The following is a 19,794-nucleotide window of genomic DNA, read 5'->3' on the forward strand; positions in this document are numbered from 1 at the left end:
TCTTCTGACTGATGCAAGAAGACTTACATATCCACTTACTTCAACAACTGGAGTACTTGATTCATTATGACTTCTGAGATATGTTACCTTACAAACACTAAATAATGTAAGAGGAGCATTTAAGTATAAATATCCTTAAAGCTACTTGTATCACTTCAGCAAAAGATGGAGCTTCCAAAATTCCTGACTGCTGTACTGTACGCGGTGGCATTAGGGGCACCAAACAAAGATGACCTGTGATTATTTGCTGCTTAAGTTCTTCTTTTGTTTTAGAGCGCAGAAATAGTGGCTTTTGTAGGAATGACTTTTACTTTGTGTCATTTAGGAGGTGACCTTCACTCAGCATATTGTCTAGTACAAGAAAATAAATGTAGCTTTGGCAGGGGACAGCTTTTATTGCATTGATCTAAAACTAAGAACCTATATAATAGCGGGGAGTTAAACTTGTAATATCATTAAAATGCTGCTCTTTCATGTTGGAAAGAGCTACTTTAAACCTGCAAACACTGTTGTAGGTGTGACTGGATGACTCCAGCTGTGTCACTTAAATAAAAATGCCTGGAATTACAATATCAACCTGAAAGGAAGACAGGCTAAATTTTATTTTTTTTTCCTATCTGTGAAACAGCTCAGGAATAGGAGGAAAGTGAAAACCTGTTTTCCTTCTCAGCAAATAGAGCACTTAGGGAAGCCTGCTTTTTTGGATTCTACTGAACCCGTTTTGAGCTTGCAAGTGCCAGTTTCCAATTTGTTTCCACTTTCACTTTGCTTTTGTAATATTTTTTCCTAGCTTAGCTATCACTACTTGTCTTAATAGTACGTTCTATTTTTGCTAGTATCCTGCTTCCTGTCACCTGAAATATTGCAATATATTTAAAATTCGATTCCTCCAAAATACTGAAAAATCAGTGTACTACAGTTTACTGTGTAGTTTTGTGACAAAACCAGCAAACTAGCAATAATCATGTGCTTCTACTTTCTCTTTTATTTTTTTTTTAAATTCCAGGTTATTTTATGTATTTTGAGCCTCTTGTCTTTGAAGGCCTCCCACAGTGCAGTCAGCTCTGTGGTTACAGCTCTTAACTTGTTATGGAACTTGCACAAAGTGTTTAGCAAAGAGTATTTGTGCTGCTTAATTCTGTTACTGTGACCTCTGCTTTAGTTTAGCTATCATTATTCTCAAATGAATTGAGGCATCTTTTAATCCTCCCCCTTTCCACTTCCCCTAATTTAGTGTTGAGTAAAAGTTACTGCAAACAGCATTTTGATCTTGAACTACCTTCTGGTATTTGTTCTCTCATATGTTAATATTAGCAGGTTTATGAAGTGCTTTTTTTTGTCTGCCCTGTAAATAAGAGGGAAATGTGTGTCACTTGCCAGAATGTTCCTTGGTCCATTGTGTTCTCTCAGAGGTTATAGCTGAGTTGACTCTGATCTTGCCACTTAACAAGATACTAGCAATGTGCTGGGAATCATATATGCAAAATCTATGTATTAATCTAAATTTTATTTGAGTCAAGTTTGTAATTAAACAATTTTGATTCTGTTTAGAAATTAGAACTCATTTCTCTCTCTGTATTAATTTCAAGTTGCCCTTCAGACTGTTTTTAGTATTAAATCTTTTATCTCTTGTTGTGCAAAAAGTAAAGGCTTACCTTTTCACCCTCAAAGGTTCAAGAGAAAGAGCTGGAGATTGAGAAATGGAATCAGAAGTATAATAAGCTTCATACGGAGTACAAAGAAATGGGGTATGAATCTGTCCTGACTTTTATATCTACTTAGTTATTCCAGATGCTTTTTCTAATGTATGTTCAACTTTTCTTTTTCATGGTTTTTAGAAAAATAGTTGCTGAATTTGAACAGACAATAACACAAATTATGGGTAAGTTCCATATTTAGACTTGGAGTGTGTTTGGGGCTGGGATGTAAGGTTTAAGACAAGATAGACTCACAATTTTATGCATATTCATAGACATGATATCACTTGATAGGTAATGATGACTTTTTGAATCAGGCATGAACACAACTTTTTCTTAATCTTCACTGGAGCTGTTGGTCTTTTAAAACTGGCAGATCCAGTTGTCAGCACTCTGTGTTTAATTGTTCATTCTCTGGCATCATTTAAGTGGCAAGGTATCACTAGAAGTTGTTGCTGGAGGATTTGGCCTTTTGCTTTAGTCAAGTTTGTGGCTTCAAAACTAGGAAAGACATCCAGTGAAGCTCTTGTATAGTTCACTTTCTTAGCTCAAAGCTGAATTAGGCACATCTGAGCCAGCTTTTCTGTGCTCCTCTAAGGCAATGGGAAACATAACTTGGGTGTACTAACCCAAACCTCTTCTGAAAGTTTGCTGTGCTAGTCTGACTTGTTATCCCAGTCTCCTCCAGATCTTCCAGCTGTTGTGCATGTTTAATGAAAAATATTTTTGGATTCTTGCTTCTATCACAACATTCAAGGCTCCTGTAACAGTAAACTCTAGTGGAGCAGGAAAAAAAATGCTTTTGGCAAGCACATGGTCATGGTGTTGAATGGCTTTAAGTTTGGTGTGAGGTAATGTGTAACAAAGATACAAAGACTTCTTAAGAGCACAGACGGGGTGTCCTTACAGGTGAGAGGCTATTTTATGAAACCTTCCTAAGGGGAAGAATTGAAGGTGTGGTGGTTATTGTCTGTACTATGGAACTGGTTTTATGCTAAAGCAATAACTATCATGGGTTAACTCCACTCTCTAGAGGATGCTCAGAAGCAGAAGGAAGCCTCAAGGAAAGAAATACAGAAGCTGATGGAAGAGAAGCAGCAAGCTATTTCAGATCTGAACTCTATGGAGAAGTCCTTCTCTGAAATCTTCAAACGACTTGAGAAACAGAAAGAGGTGTTAGAGGGTTACCACAAAGTAAGATGATTTAATGCAAATAATACCCTTCACTAAATCTCATTTATTTTGGGAGAGGAAATGGTGTAATTTCTAGAGCAGCCATTAATTAGGTAGTATAAGGACTACCTGTAAAACCAGGTGCTAAGTTGTTTATTTAAAGATTATTAAAAAACTAATTTGTTGTATTTAGTGACTGACTTAAAGTAAGATAATATCTTAGAAGGCAAAGTTTCTTCAAACAGAAGTGAGCTGTTTTCTTGCTGCAGCACATCTCTTTTGCTAATCATAAAGACTCTCATGTGGCAGCTGCTGCATAAGAGCAGCTTGTTTTCCCTACACCATATTGAATGGATGCTGGAGAGGATGTGCAATTACAAGTCAGAATAATAGGTTATTAGGTGCTCCCTACTAAGATGCTTGTGGCTTTTTTCTAAAGCTAAAGTCAAGGCTTTGTTCTGCAGCTTCTTCAGAGGCTGGAGGAAAGAAGGTAAGGAGTGTAAGCTATGGTTTCTTACTCCATGAAATGCATGAAAATTGATTCAGTTGGTGCTTTAAAAAGTGCCTTCAGATTTTTTTCGTTCAATTATCTTAATGTCCCTGTTTACTAAAAAACTCAGAAACTAGTCCCTTAGAAGTGTCATGCTAGTCTAGGTTTTAGAAACAGGTATAGTGTCTGTTAAAACTTCAGTTTCTTCTTTGCTAACATGTCAGGCTTCCTTCATCTTGTGTCCCTTCCCTCTCCACTCTAAGTTCAGAAGCCCTTTCCTTAGCACAGAGATAAACATTGCTTGGAAACACAATTACTAAATTCAAGACCTGCAATTAGTAGAGTCTTAGCAATTGTTTCAAACAGTTTCAGCTTCCTACAATGGCTAATAAAATATGTTCATAGTGGGAGCTATGGAGTTACCAGGGTAATGTTCTTGCTGTTAGTGTTGGGTTTCTTTACATCATGGTCCAAAGCCTGAATCTTTCTGTGGGTTCTTTGGTGAAGTTGGATTTCTAGCTATTCTTGTGGCAATTGTAACTTAATACAAAGCTGATTTTAAAAAAATTGGAGCAAACCAATCAAAACCCATCAGTGACTGTTGTTTTAGTGGCCTTCTTTACTAGAGTTTGCTACTGAATAATTTGTTGGGGGCAAATATGATGAATAAATGTTTGCAAGGTTAAGATAGTTGAAAGGAAGCAGTTTAGTCCATATAGGCATGTGGGATTTCATAGTTGTTTCTGGAACTGCAGTGAGCAAATACTGCCCCTCAGGTGTAGTCAAATAACCCCATTGTCAAGTGGGGAAACCCCTTCCTCTACTAGCTTAAACAACTAACTGAACTTCTTTGGGTTTTGGGTCAGAATGAAGAAGTTCTGAAGAAATGTGCAGAAGATTACTTGGCTAGAATTAAAAAAGAGGAGCAGAGATACCAGGCACTGAAAGCCCATGCTGAAGAAAAGCTGCAGCAGTAAGTACCATGTAAAAAAGCCAGGTACCAGGAATGGCACACACAGTTTTCACTGTAGCTGCAGAATGTGGTTCAATAGTGCCAAAACCAGGCTTAAATATACTTCATCTAGTAATTAATCTCAAGTACAAGCTCTAGTGTGATTCTGAGAGTTCTGCTGTGCTGTCTGAGGGGAATGTAAGCACCATGTTGTGCCTGTTTCAGGGCCAATGAGGAAATTGCCCAGGTCCGCAGCAAAGCCAAGTCAGAGACTGCAGCACTGCAAGCCACTCTGCGCAAGGAGCAGATGAGGATCCAGTCTCTAGAGAGGAGCCTTGAACAAAAGGTCAGTCACAGCACCATGGGTGAGTCTGCTCAAGCTATTGCCTTGGCCTAAGAACTCCCTGGTATCAGGGCTAGGAGGAGCCTTGCTGGCTGTGCTGGTTTGGATGGCTGCTCTCCTGGCAGGTTTCGGGAACTTACCATTGAGACCTGATATAAGTGTCGTGTCAGGACTTGTCTGTATGTTTAGATTTTTTTGGAGCACAAGGTTCATTTCCAAACCAGTCTGGGCTCCTGTGTCAGGAGGTTACTGAAGGAGGTGGTGATTACAGTTACATATGGTGCAGAGCAGAATCTGGGAGTAAATTTGAATAACTGTCTGGCTCAGCTTGTTCGTGAGCATGACTTGTAAACTGTTAGCACATATTTAACTGTATGTGACTCAAGTTTTCAGTGTTGTTCAGGCCATTAGTCCTTGTACTTTGTATTGTTTCATATTGAATAGGCGAAGTCTCAGAATGTTTTGTGAAGGCATATCCTTTGTTGGAAGCCTTCAAAGGAATAAGCTTTCTGAAGATTAAAAGTCACTGCTGGAAGTGCATGCTCTTAGTTTTACTGTGTTTTTGTTGCTGCCAGTATTGAAGACTCAAAAGTTGATAATGCTGACAGATTCCTGTTATGGAAAAAACCCATATTTGTGAGTCTTCAGGTTTATGGCTGAAGTTTGCGTAGCAGAGGAAACAGTAGGCCTGCAACTGGAGAGATGAGACAAACCATTTAACACAGAACTAGGTTTGGTCTTGTCATAAATACAGTAACACTATAAGAGTTCTTATTGAAATGGTTTAATTGTTCCATAAGGAATGGAAATTTCTACAAACTGGAAATTTTCACATGTCAGTAAAAGTATCAAGGCATCATTTTACAGAGTCCTTCTTGTGAAGACTAAAATCTAGGTTGTCCATGTCCTGAGTTTTGGTGTATCTAACAGAGGCTGAGCCCCAAAAGCCTTGTTTCCCTGGATCAGTTGGTCTCCATGTGTTATGGGAATGTCTCTGGAAAAAGCAGAAACAATATACTGGATTTCATTTCTCATTTCCTGAGGCTCCTAAGGATGCCATGTGATCTTTGGCATAGTAGACTCTCCTTTACATTAAATTTGCATGAGCCACTATCATGTAAATGGACTTCCAATTGCATGTACTGGCAAACAGGACTTACTGCAATCAGCTCACTACAAGGTTCTAACATAGTTTGGACATACCTGAAACTCACTCTTTTCTTTCTTCCACAGACTAAAGAAAATGATGAATTAACAAAAATCTGTGATGACTTGATCTTGAAGATTGAAAAAAATTGATATCTTAACTGTCTTGTAAATATGTTTATTTTCTCTGACTTGCTGTCTTGTGTGTTCATTCACTTTTTTAACGTATGTGGGGAAAAAATAAAATTCTTGATTCACACTTCCATATTGTTGGCTGTATCTTTTGTAGGAAACATCTATTAACTTATGTTAAATTGCTGCTTCCAGTTAACAATGTCTTTCATAGCATTTTCACATATTGCTCAAAGAAAAAACTCTTAATCAGTGTACCTTCAGTCTGTGCCCTGTGTAATAACTTCAGAGTTCTATACTCCTGACCTGGCTTTGCTGGGGAGAGTTGCCATGGGCACTATCTCCATTTTGCTCTTGCTGCTCTCTCACTTAAGTGAAGTCATTCCAGAGTTACCGGATTGAAGTAAAACTGAACCTGCACAAATGCTGTCAAGTGTTTAGTAATGTAAAAAGATTTGGAATTTTAACTTTGGCTTTGGTTTGTGGGTTTGGGTTTTTATAATTAGGAGGAGCTGGAGTGATTTTGTTTTTGCAGATCGGCTAAGCAGAGGGTTTAATGGCAGGACTGATGGCTGCTCTCCTTCTCTGGGGTTTTTCATGTCATTAGTCTGTCTGACACTATTGGCTATAAAATGGTCAGTCAATCTCCCTGGCCCTGCCCATAGTGGAGAACCTTGAGAGCCTTGGGCTGCAGGTCACAGGCCATGATGAAGTCAGCCCTAGGCAATAGCAGACACTTGGATAAGATCAGTCCTGCTGTCTGTCTGTTATTACCTGAAATTACTTGGGAGGTTATTCCCTCACTTCCCTGACTTGTAGGTGCATCTCCCTCAGAAGGGCTGTTGCTGCTGAGTGTGCTGAGCTGCACTTGGAGCCCTTCCCTTAAATCTGACCTTGCGCTATGCCTGGGCAGGTGGGAAATGAGCAGCAACGTCTTCAAGTCCAGAATCCACTCCTCTGTGAGGCAGCTCCTGCTCAGTGTACGTAGCAGGAACTCCCTATAGATCAAAGTTAATTAATAAACATGCTTCGGGTTTGTGATTTGTGGGGTTTTCTTTGTGATTCCTGCACTAATGTGAGAGGGGGACAGCAGTGGCAATGATATTAAATGCCTGGCTCTTGTGGAAGTTGTGCTGTACTTTCTAACTTACAGCTTAGGGAAGTGGCAGGTGGAAGAGGAGAAGAAATAGCCATAGAAGAGTACACAAAACCAAAGTTCACTATCCCCTGCCTCAACTTCAGCTTGTAAGATGCCCTTGGGCTGTTCCTCTGTAAATAACGATATTGATGAGATGACCCAGAGGTGTTAGAAAGTCTCTTTTTCCCGGACTCAAGACCAAAGAAGTTGTTGAGATTCCTTGGCTCTCATTCCCAAGGTTGTTTATTTGCTCTTACCTAAGACATTGTCTTTCTGACCTGCTGAGGTCTGTCTGGTGGGTTGGGTTGAGGCACACTGAACGCCCTCAGGGCAGTGTTATCGTTTTATACTAAAAACTATGTGTACTTTATTTACAACCATTTTCTAATACCTATCACCTATGTTAGACAGTCTGTCTCATCTCTAAACCAATCCAAAAGTGCTACCATCACAGCAGAAGATGGAGGACCAGAAGGAGAAAGACAGGACATGCTCAGATTCCTCCATCTTTGCCTCTTGGACCCCCATTCTAAAAGCCCCAAAATTCAACTTTACCACCCTGTGATAAATTCACTAGCATTCTACTCAAACCCTTGTGGCTTGTAACTCCTCACACAAAGTTGGTAATTTTTTCCATGGGCTAAAATCAAAGGCAGAGGTGTCTTTGACTCCATGCCAGGGTCTCAAATCCTCCAGGGCAGCCAAAGGAATGTCCTGGGTTCCAACAATGAGAAATATTGTACTTGGTCTAATTTGGGAAATGTCTTAGTTATGGAAACAAATTTTCACTAGATTTGCAATAAAATGGTTTAAAAGGGACATCAAGATCATCTCGTTCCAACCCCTGGTCATGGGCAGGGATGCCTTCCATGAGACCAGGGTGCTTGGAGCCCCATCCAGCCTGGCCTTGACCACTTGCAGGGTGAATTATCCACAGATTCCCTGGGCAGCACACGAGGCTGGCGCTGGAGCTGCTGCTGCTATTAGGCTACAATTAGCAAGGGCTCAGCGTTCACTCCCAGAGGCCAGGCCTGAGCTTTGCTCCCTGGTGCTGGATCGTGGCTGTGGTGTGATGAGCCAGACTGCTCCGGGGGATTGATTGATTGATTGGCTGAAGCTGCTGCTCTACAATAGATCAATGTGTGGTGCAGGCTCACTTTGTACATTGTGCATAAAAAGAGGGCAGCAAAGGGCTGAGCATTTCAGGAAAAAAATGGATATTTATTAGGGATAAAACCTGCAATCATAAATATTTCCACAAGATGTAGCTGCTGCTCTTTGAAATAGGGGCTTTATGGGATAGTGCTTCAGCACTTCCAGAGCTGGAGGGTGTCCCTCTATTCGAGTTGTGCTTAATGCTACTAAGACAATTGTTTTTATGGATTTCTGTTGGAATGGATAAAGAGCTGCACAGGGATGTATGATAAATAGTAAACTGTAAGTAGTGACAATTCTCTGGAGTTTTTGTGCTACAGGTGCCAAAGCATTCCACAACTTGTGTGTACCTTTAGGAAACTGATGCATCAGGGAGCACTGGGCTCTTTCTTACCTTCCTGTATTCTTTCAGGGTAAAATGACTTTCTACTCTTCTCCCTGGTTTTCTGTTATTTATGCAGCATATCTTTGGTCCAGTTTGCTGGGTGAAGAGAGGGGAGACTTAAAATGTATTTGTTGTTTCTTGAATATAGCAGCTGTACAGACACCACCACCCCCAGTGTGTTGATGGAGGGGAATACAGAAGGCCAGTAGAGACCAGGATGCCAGATACAGGTGCAAGTGTTGTTTTGGTGCCTGAAAATTCTTGTCTGATATTAAAAGTTTTATTAAGAGTTACGCCTAGTGTGTCCAGTGACTGCCTGTTGATAATAAAAACTGGAAATTGGCATATTCCTACTGTAATCTGTGACCCCACCTGGGAAATCTGCCTGGGGCTCTCTTGTTTGCTGCTTGTGTCAGTACCTACAAGAAAATTGACAGTACATGGAAAGCAATGCTTGAATGGAGATGGCTGTAAAATGCCAGGGCACTGAGCAGGGCAAGTGAGCAGCTTTTGTATGTATGAGCCCCTGAGGTTTGACTTCAATGCACTGCCTTGGACAATTCTTTTCCTTGCCAAAGGCTGTGGGGCAGGCAAGGCCTCTGCATTTTAAACTGCTCAGAAAGGATGGTTGATTTTTCCCTGCAATGTGTACCACCAACTTAACACTCCCACCATCTGTAAAAGTTTAGTGTTTTGTAATTCCTACCTGAAAGCATCATTTAAGTATTGCCTTCCTTATTTAAAGAATTGCTCTTGTTACTATCCTAATGCTGGATAGTCCTCTCAGAACTCACCTTTCTGGTGTACAATGGAGGTGCCTAATACATGTTAGTCACTTTGTGTGAATAGTTGTATAGAAAATACTAATGGGTTTCAGTAGGATTAGTGTTTTTGTACTAAGATAAGAACTGAGCTGTCTTGTTTTTTCATTATTGCCATTTGCTTACTGATGAACTGACTGCTCTGCAAGCAGTTATAGGACAGAAAAGTGATACTACTTGGTGCTTCTGCCCACTTAGTTTTATTTATTACTTACATGAAAAACTGTCAGGTGCTGTACAAACAGAGGAGCTGTTCCTGCTCCAGACAGCCTGTTTCCAGCTGAAATACTTGAGAGGATGTATTTTATCTCACAGCTGATTCAGGCGGAGCAAAGGCACTGGACCTTCTTCCCAGCCATTTCTATTCCTGTTCCACCAAAACCAAATTTCAGCAGAACATGCATCATGGTCCAAGCACAGACTTTAGTTTCTTGCACAGTTAAAGACTTCTGTTCAGAAATTGTGGCTTAAATCTCTTTGGAGTCAGGGAATCTCTCCAGGTTGATTCTAGAGTCAGTGGGTTATATGGTGACGAATTTTCCAGTCCTGTTGTGCAGCTTTGACAGCACAGAGTATGTAAAGAAACACCACAGTTTGACATGAGGGAGTTTCAGGAGTCATCTTGGTGTGAAATTAAAACCAGGCAAGGGCTGAATCAAACTGACTTCAGCTGGACTTGTAAACATACAACTCTACTTTTTACGTTGCAAGTTAAACCTCCAAATCAAGTATTTTTCTCCTCCCTGGTGTAAAAATTAAAACACAGAAGAAAATCAGAGAAATAATGAACAGTGTCCTTTTTTTACTCAGTTTGGAGGATGAATTTATTACCTGAACAAAAACCAACAGAATATCTTAAAACAGAAAAGGGGAATTAGTGCTACTTTTCCATTAGAAAACAAATGGTAAAAGTGTTTAATTTCAGCATGTTATCTTTGGCTGTATGAGGACTCTCCATCTCTTAAAAGTCATTAGATCATGACATGAATAATCCTTTTATGGTTTTGAAAGAATCTGTGTGGTTTGACTTTGACAAATTGATCAGTCACAGCACCTACTTTCTTACAGATTTCTTTTCCTCTCCAGCACATCTAATACAGACAAACTAAATCCTCTGTATTGGTCATGGGGAAGGAAGTTCCTTGTGAATTTTGTCCTATTTTTGATGATAGTGCATGTAAAATTACCAGCAATTTACACCAGCTATTTGCTTTTCAGCTCCTGCTACCAGATTTTTGCTGGTGATTTCTTTGCTGTTACAAAGTCTCTCTTGTAGTTTGCAGACAGAACCTGTGTCAAACCCTGACATTTTTTTTCTTCCTTGTTGTGAGAGGGTTTCACAATGAAGTTCTGCTGTCCTCAAGAGGTTTGTGGTGTAACTTTATTCTCTCTGCTGGTCTGGGTGTGTAAGGGGACAGTCCCTTGGGTGTGCTCCCTGTCACCCACTGCAGGAGCTGCTGGGGCTGGGAGCAGCGTGCCTGGCTGTGTGAGTGATGGGTCCCAGTGGCCCGGGAGCTGCTGGGGCTGGGAGCAGCGTGCCTGGCTGTGTGAGTGATGGGTCCCAGTGTTCCAGGAGCTGCTGGGGCTGGGAGCAGCCTGGCTGTGTGAGTGATGGGTCAGTGTTCCAGGAGCTGCTGGGGCTGGGAGCAGCCTGGCTGTGTGAGTGATGGGTCAGTGTCCCGGGAGCTGCTGGGGCTGGGAGCAGCCTGGCTGTGTGAGTGATGGGTCCCGGTATTCCAGGAGCTGCTGGGGCTGGGAGCAGCCTGGCTGTGTGAGTGATGGGTCCCGGTATTCCAGGAGCTGCTGGGGCTGGGAGCAGCGTGCCTGGCTGTGTGAGTGATGGGTCAGTGTCCCGGGAGCTGCTGGGGCTGGGAGCAGCGTGCCTGGCTGTGTGAGTGATGGGTCAGTGTCCCGGGAGCTGCTGGGGCTGGGAGCAGCCTGGCTGTGTGAGTGATGGGTCAGTGTTCCAGGAGCTGCTGGGGCTCTTCAGTGGGCTGACACAGGATGTGGGGTGCTCACTGGTGCTGTGTGGCTTGTTTGGCTTGAGGCAAGAGCCACTGGGGACACAAATGTGGTGAATCTTCCTCCCTCCTTCTCTTTAAATCCATTTGGACTTGCAGCACAAGACTGTGGGGAGATCAAACCCTTCCAGTACTGACTTCTGTATCACCTCAGCACCAAACTTGGTGACTTTTGTACAATGCCAGGATCAATTTCAGATTCTTCTGGAGGAAATGGTGCAGGATGGAACTGAATTAGTTAATGAGTAATTTAATTTTTTCTTTTATCTCTCTTTTCCAAGCTTGCTAAGCAACATTGCATCCTGGAGCCCAGTTAACTACTTTACCTTTTTACTTCTTCATTCCTTCTAATACCTTCTCTCCAGTGCCATATAATTTTTTTCTCTAAATCAAGAGCCTAAATCACCCCCTCCCAATACAACTAATGTGTGTGTCAAATTCAATGAACCATTTCCTTTAGAATAAGTTCTTGAAACCAGTTATCCATTATCTCCTCTGGGGAATGCACCAGCTAAGAAGAGAACAAAGCTAACTGAAAGCTTTGGGGATCAAGCAGCCCACATTAGTCAGTGTGAACAGGCTATGCTTCCTGGAGCTCAGGAAGGTGCCAGTCAAGGTGGAGAGGAAAACCAAATGTTTCCCATGAATTTAATGTCTGGGATTTGTCTCCAATTTAATGGACAGGTAGCAATAAAGAAACAAAAATTGAACAAACCAGCAATGAATGGTAGATCCAGGAATTGAACATTTTTGGGAGAGTTAGTTGTGCAACATTTTAATATGCAGGAAGTTCCATTGGTTGTCTGTCTCTTGGCATTTTAAACACCATTCCCTGCCTCTCTTTCCATTGGCAAAGCCAACTGGCCTGGAAGGCAAGTGACAAGAGCTCCCCTGGCTTACACTGAGGAGTTTTGTGAGAGCTTGTGCCTGACAGGTGATAATTTTATTTATGATCATGGCACCACACTCCACTGTTCTGTTTGAAGGCATTGTTGGTGTTACATAGAGCTATGTTTGGGTTGGAAGAGAGGTAAATGTTGGTCTAAAAATACATCCAGCCTGGCTCCTAAACTGAGGAGACTCAGATGCAATGACTGCTTTGTTTTCCCAATCACTGCATCATCTGCTGTTACTCTGATCTTTTTCCATGGTATTCACCCTGGCCCCCAGAGTTTAGATGCATAATCCATAATATCAGTAAATAATGCTGTTTATTGAGTGTTGCAGTGAAGATGGGGTTTAGTTCATTTCAGGGTGTCATGACTGAGGTGATAGGAGGTGAATTGGAGCACAGGGACCTGAGTAGTAACATGCTCTGGGAGAAATCACTTTGGTGCTCTGCCCCTCTCTTTTCCATGGAGGTGTCTGGAGATTAACAGTGTCTGCTGCTTGTACACCACACACTTGATGTTTTCAGTTCCAAAAGCTGAGTGTGTTGCTCATATTTTCCATCTGAAGGGCAGCCTGGAGTTAGCACTTCAAATTTGAGCTGCCCAGATCTCATGATAGGAAAGCTGTTGTTCCAATAGATGAACTAATTAACAATGAAGCATCACATCTGGTTGAAAAATCTCTGCTGTAGTTTCTATGGAGATTTCTGTAAATAAATGTAATCCTTTCCAAAGAGTGTTTTCCCCAGCAGTTGGTTTCCAAACAATAGAACTCAAATCTGAGTCCCAAATCTGAAGTCTCCAGACCAGATCTAGTATGACTGGAATCTAGGACACCAGGGCTGGTAGATTTGCTGTGGATTTAACTCTTTAAGACAGTTGATGCCCAGAACTCCCCCTTCCAAAGGGAAACCTGATCTTAATTTTTTGGGTGCTTTGTGCATTACCTGTGACAAGCCATGGAGGAGCTCTGTCTGTTCTTAGAGCATGTGGTAAAACATCACATATTTATAATGTGCAAAATGTGATGTTTCAAAATTAAAGTGGAAACAGCTCCATGTTTTCTCTAAAATGAGTGTTTTTAAGAGATTGTAAGGTGTGGCTGCTGTTAGGGCCCTGAGTAAGGCAGAAGCTCCTCATGGGCATCCCTTTGCAGAGCCCAGAGCAGCTGGTACTGACAAATCCGTGACTCCAGCTCAGGATATTCCAGTGCTTGGAGTGGCTCTTCACAAGCAGTGAGAGTTGTTATTAACCTCCTTCTGCAGCCTGAGGCCCCTGCAGTGGCAATTATGCAAAGTGCAGCCCGGAGTCTCTTTGTCTGGCCGGGATGTGTAATTCATTCTTCCGAGTGCTGCTGTCCTGTTGTAGCATAAAACCCATTTGAGGAGCCCTGGGAAAGCACTTGGATATTGACAGAGCTCAGATGCAGGAGGAGGATGCTGGTGACACCAGCTGGTGATGTGGAATGAGGTGACGGAGAAATGTGTGTGTGATAAATATCTGTACCAGGTGTGAACGTGCCATGAGCTGTCCTTGGTCTGGACTGAGAAGATTATGTCCATTCAGACCACATATACAAAAAAATAAATTAAGAAGTATCTGTGTACACTTGAGAGTAAACATTGATATTTTTTTGGCTGGCTCCTGAGAGAGGAAGAATCCCATCTGGAAGGAAATGAGTCTCCCAGAGACCTTTGGGGTTAGCAGTACCTAATCCTAATTTCCAGGATTAGATATGGTCTGAGCATCTATGATAACTTGGTCAGGAAAAGAACTGCAGCTGGAAATATTGGCAGTATGTTTGCCTCGTGGCAAGTGCAATCAGAGCTGGAGCTGCTGGTCTCTGGTGTTGTTTTTGCGGGATCTCTGAGCATGAGCCTGGCTGCAGAGAATTGACTATTCCCCTTTGCACAAGAAGAGAGTTTCAAAAAGCCCTCTGTGAAAAATAGGTGTGCAACTTCTAGTCAGGGTCCAACTGAGTCTCAGGGTCTCCTGAGTACAAGTAGCCAAGGTTCTTGACCCTACAAGTGATATCCCAAAATCTTTGTGTGCTGTGGAGGAGAGAGGTTCACAGGCAGGTGATGATAAGTTTATCTTGGAGGCAGCCTGCTCTCAGCCCCCCACGCCCTGCACTGCCAGGGATGTGAAGTGCCCTCACAGCCCCACTGGGGCTCACCAGCTCCCAGAAATCCTGCTGTGGTGTTCAACCCCAGCTGGCTACTCAGCCCTAGGCAGCTGCTCCCTCACCCCTCCAGCGGGTTTGGGAGAAGAATCAGAAGAATGAAAGTGTAGGGGGATACAGTGTGGGTAAATAAAGGTGGTATAGAAAGTAATCTTACCCCCTAAAGAGTTGCAGCTGAGCCAATTATTAAGGATTAAGAGCAGACCTGACTTTAACAAGCCACACCTGTAGCCAATCAGAAGAGTGTTATAAAAGAGTGGATTGGTGGAAACTGGAGTCAGTTGGCTGTTGTGAGGACAAGGAGGAGTCAGTGCCTGGAGAAGCTGCCTACAACAAACACCAAGGAGGTATGAAACTTTAATAACGTGGAACCTTTGCAATGTAATGACAATTGAACACTTGCACTATGATGGCAACAAAAGTGAGACAATTCATAGGCAGGGATAATGCAAGTGTAATGGGTAAAGCAAAAGCAGTGCATGCAACAAAGCAGAACAAGGAACAAACTCAGCACTTCCCCAGGCAGGTGTTCAGCCATGCCCAGGGTAGCTGGGCTCCATCATGTGTAATGCTGACTTGTGAAGACAAATGCCACCACTCCAAACCCCCCCATCCTCCTCCATATATCCTGAGCCTGATGCCATCTATGTGGTGGGGAATAGCCTTGGGCCAATTGGGGTCAAAATTTAATTTCCTTTCGGAAAGGGAAAAGGAATATTGCGATTTCAATGAGGACCAATAGAGGAATCTTTGGTGCACGTCCCTGCACTTGATGGCATGCCATGCCTTTTGATGGCTTTGACTTAGGGAAATTTTTCTTTTTTTTTTTTTTTTTTTTTTTTAATAATATCCATGCAATGTCCCTTATATCTTTCCCTTCAAGGTTTGTCTTCCTCCTTGACTTTTTCCCCTGCTTTTGCAACATCTCTGAGCTTATATCGAGCATGTTTTGGTCCATTGCAATGCAGCCCATATTATCACAACCGATTTCTTTTGACTTTGTGAATTGTTTTTTTAGGTATCCAAGCCATGTCCCTCATATCTTCTCCTCCAGATTTCATCTTCCTCATTGACTTTTTCCCCTGCTTTTGCAACATCTCTGAGCTTAGTTTTATCATGTTTTGGTCCTTTGCAATGCAGCTCATTTTAAAACAGCCAATAAATTGGGATTTTGTGAAAGATTTTATTTTTAGGTTTTTTTTTGATTTTAAGTATCCATGCCATGTCCCTTATGCCTTTGCCTCCAAGTTTTGTCTTCCTCCTTGACTTTTTCCCCTGCTTTTGCAACATCTGTGAGCTTAGTTTTGGCATCTTTTGGTCCTTTGCACTGCACCTGATATAATCCTGGGCCATTTTCTTAGACTCACTAAGTTTCACAAATTTTCTTTTTTTCTCCTCCAATTGCAATTCCTTTGATGGTGTCTCCATTCCAGCATGTTTGTAAGTCCTTCTTTTCTGTTTTGGCCTTCAGTGGGGATCAATTTTGGCAAGCTTTGCTGCATGTGCCTGCACTTGCTGGCATATGGCCTGCCTGCATTTTGATGGCTTTGACTTTGGGCAAGTTTTTTTTCTTTTTTCTTTTTTTTTTTTGTTTAAAGTATTCATGCCATTTCCCTCATATCTTCCCCCCTAAGTTGTGTCTTCCTCCTTGACTTTTTCCCCTGCTTTTGCAACATCTGTGAGCTTAGTTTTATCATGTTTTGGTCCTTTGCACTGAACCTGATATAATCCCGGGCCATTTTCTTAGAGTCACTATATTTCCCAAATTTTCTTTTTTTCTACTTCACGTTCCATGTGATTCTTTTATCCAAGCACTTGTTTTAAAATTCTACTGTAGGCGTTTATGGTTCACTTTTTTTTTCTTTGCAGCACCCATGACTTTTTTTTTTCTCTAAATCGGGAGTAAATATAGCTGAGTAAAATTACCTCGGTCTTCTTCCTTCTTTTTAACTGAATTGTTTTTATTAAAAATCCTATTTGAATATGTAGAAAAAGTGGGGATGTCCTGTAATATATCGTAGCTTTTCTTGTTTACAGGGTATTCAGAAATTGTCTCCCTTAGAGTCCCACAGAAACGTTCTCAGTGCGATCTCTATCAAGGTATGTATTTACAAGTAAGTGGTCTCTTTAGATATTTGCCTGTGTACCTTTTCCTGTAATTCAGAGCTTGTGTTCTGTGGGTTTTATGATAAAGCTATAAAACATGTAAAATGGTTTAGCTAGTCTCAATCGTTGAAAGCAGCAATAAGTGGATTTAAAGCCTGTTCTTGACCAAAGGGAAAAAGTGTGACTTTGATGCTGAACTTGTCATTTTTCATTTCACTCACCTTGAATGATTGAAGAAGAGAGAGAACTAGAAAAAGAGAGAAATAGAATTGATTATTGGGCACTCCGCAAATGCTCACCATGATCCAGTGTAGAGCCGAAGGGAAGGGTGATGGAACAGAGCTCTGTGCTTTAGAAGGAAATAAATTTAAACCTGACCTCCACACAGAGTCTCACTAACTTCTGTGGTTTTAAAATACAAGATACGTTTAGGAAGTGTTGGAAGTTAGTATTTTGGGAAAGAAATGGCAGTTCCACAGAACATTCCATTGAACAGAGGCTCTGGGAACGATTCACGTTGTAAGTGCTGTCACTGCAGTCAGTTGGTGGTTCAGCCTTGAAACGTGCACTTGGCCTTCTATAAAGCACTGTTTTGTTTGCCTTTCAGTGCTATGAGTCTTGATAAATGGGAGAAGAGCCCAAGAGAAACTTTTCCTGCTGAGCTACAAAAGGTAGGAATTGACTTTTTTAGTTTGGTTCTTTTTCTTTATTATTTTCTTGAAATAAAAGTAAATAAGTATAGATACCACTGGTTTGTTTCTTCCAGTAGCAGGTGATAATAATAGTATTAGTAATAGTAAAAATAATAATAGAAATAATAATAATAATAGTAATATAATACTACTTAAACTGTCTTTATCCATTGGACTGGCCATTTCAAATCAAAACTTCTAAACACAAATCAAACCATCATCCTTGTAGAATCTTTCACAGCAGTGGGCTAAAGATCCTGGTTTTGTTGAGAGGATTTATTGGTTCTGGAAGAACAAGAGGGAAGTACAAGCCTAACTACTTCTAGCTCACAGACCCATCCAGTGAACCCAGCTTTGTGTTTTGGTGGGCTTGTGATGACTTTGAAATCAATTGCTCAGTAAAAATAATTCATGTTTTTTTGAACATGACAGCAGAAATAACTTTAAGCACCAACTTAATAATAATAGATCACCAATTTAAATTAATAATTTTATGCTATACTATCAAAGTTTAAAGGTAAATTATTATGCATTAGGAGATGGTATATAAAGTGTATGTTCTAATGTGTAGGATATATACAAAGATACATACATACCTGAAAGTCCTTAGAGGAAACAAATTGTTATGTCTGCTGTTTGACTGTTTATTATATAATATTTGGTTTTATTTCCCAGGGATCGGTGAATTTTAACTTTGGAGTCCTCTATGCTAAGGATGCTCAGCTTACAGATGATGAAATGTTCAGTAATGCTGAGTTTTTCACCTTCTCCTTAATTTTTTGCTCATCTGAATAAAAAAAAAAAAACAACAAAAAAAAAAAAAACAAAAGCAAGAGAAAAACAAAAGATGGTTTATTATTTTTTGCCCTGTTATGTCTGTTTCCTAAGTATTTGCTGGAGCTCTGCTTACCCAAACTTTGGGTAAAACAAGCTTTGGGCTCCTTCTGTCTCACTGGGAGTTGCCCAATTCGGTTACATCTGGTGAAATTCACCCTGAGACCTTACAGAACCAGCTCCAACTACGTGAGAGCCATTTGCAGTTCTCTCCAGACGCCTGGAGAATGGGTGACGTTTCTGAGGATCCGGCGAGCGTGCTTCTATCAAAACTCAGTCTGTGAAATTTCTGGGGAAAACCCTTCTGTGTCCTGAAGGGTTCAAACTCTGGCGAGGATCCAGTTATCAGGTGCTCACCTGGATGGTTCCAGCTCCCAAAGCTAACACTAGTACTCTTGCCCTGTAGTTTACATCTATTGTATTTTTGTTATTTTGCAAGATTTTTTGTCTTTGCAAAATATTGTGCATTTCACTCTTTGGAACCTCTCAGATGGTTCTTTGGTGCAGCACCACCCCATGGGACACTTGGCTGCTGTCCTGAAGGGTTTGGTCGCTAGAATTGTGAATCCTGGAGAGTTTGTGAGTCTTCTGTCCCCAGGGAGGTGTCGTGCTTTGTTTACTTTTGTTCTGTTGGTTAGGCGCTGCTTCTCGTTGCAAGTATGAATTTCAAACTGCCCTGTTCTTATTTTAACTGTTTTCCTGGTTCTCTCCGTCCGGCAGGGAAAGACTCTCGTATCCTTGTCGTCGGGCTCGGTGCTGTCCAAGAAGATACAGAGACTAAAAAAATCATAAGAAGCAAAATACGACTGCAGGGAAAAGAAGCTGGAGAGAACAGAAGGTGATATTGTTATCCTTACCCTGTATTAGAGACATCCGCTGTGCTTTGATGCTGGCAGCTGCCAGGGGCTTGTTGGCTCTTTGTAGGCAGGTGTAGGTGTTCACTTGTAGTTTTTTTCTCTGTTCAAGTCAATTCAAACTTTGCTAAGCTTACATTTGAAAATTACTCTCTAGAACAGTCCAGCATGACATGCTGGATGTCGTCTCCCAGAGGGACCCAAAACTGCCATAAATTTCACAGGGAGGGATGGGTGTAGAATACTAAAACCTGTCAAGGTTTTCATTTTTATAGGTATTGGCAAAGAAAAGGAATTTATCTCTAAATTCATTTGGAAAGAAACCCTCTCTCTATCCACTTATTTGTATACAGGAATGTAGGAAACTCTGACTAGAGATGGGTAATATGTTTGAAAATAAAGACATAAGTTTTATCTAGGAATGAACCAATCAAGTGCCCTGAAAGCATGAGAACAGCTGTAGGGGCTGAAGGGAACAGAAAGGGTTCTATCTCATGAACAGAGGTACCTTTTCCTTACAGGTGCTTGTGCTGTAGTTTGGATTCTGCTTCCTAACATTTCTAGTGTGACAGGGTTTACCATAGAGACAATCTGCCAGGAGGTAGCGCTTTGGGGGGTATGGCAGTCCTGGGTGTGTATTCTGAACTCCTTCAGAATGTTAGGTTTGGAGTATTTCTTATCTCAGGAAAACAGCAGTCTTTTGCATCTGCATATCAGCTGTTGAAATTTTGGGTTCAATTTCTTGAATCACAAATGTCATAGGATTCCTCCCAGATGGCAGCT

General features: G+C 41.4%; 1 protein-coding gene across 10 annotated transcripts in view; it reads left to right on the forward strand.

Moving 5' to 3' along the window:
• Positions 1-19,794, forward strand: part of TACC3 (transforming acidic coiled-coil containing protein 3) — an 86,619-nt gene that overhangs the window by 13,541 nt on the left and 53,284 nt on the right. For 5 of the 10 annotated variants that reach the window (XR_010027878.1, XR_010027882.1, XR_010027880.1 and 2 more), the window contains 8 exons: positions 1,672-1,748; positions 1,839-1,882; positions 2,731-2,891; positions 4,227-4,333; positions 4,538-4,658; positions 16,563-16,625; positions 17,239-17,302; positions 17,999-18,995. Coding sequence is in view for 3 of the 10 variants with exons in the window: in XM_063157965.1 (XP_063014035.1) it covers positions 1,672-1,748; positions 1,839-1,882; positions 2,731-2,891; positions 4,227-4,333; positions 4,538-4,658; positions 5,889-5,954 (576 nt within the window). In the remaining 7 variants the exon portion in view is untranslated. The other 5 variants (XR_010027879.1, XR_010027881.1, XM_063157964.1 and 2 more) reach the window with 3 other exon arrangements.

Source organism: Melospiza melodia, chromosome 5 (genome assembly GCF_035770615.1).
Source record: "Melospiza melodia melodia isolate bMelMel2 chromosome 5, bMelMel2.pri, whole genome shotgun sequence".
In the NCBI taxonomy this organism is placed as follows: domain Eukaryota; kingdom Metazoa; phylum Chordata; class Aves; order Passeriformes; family Passerellidae; genus Melospiza; species Melospiza melodia.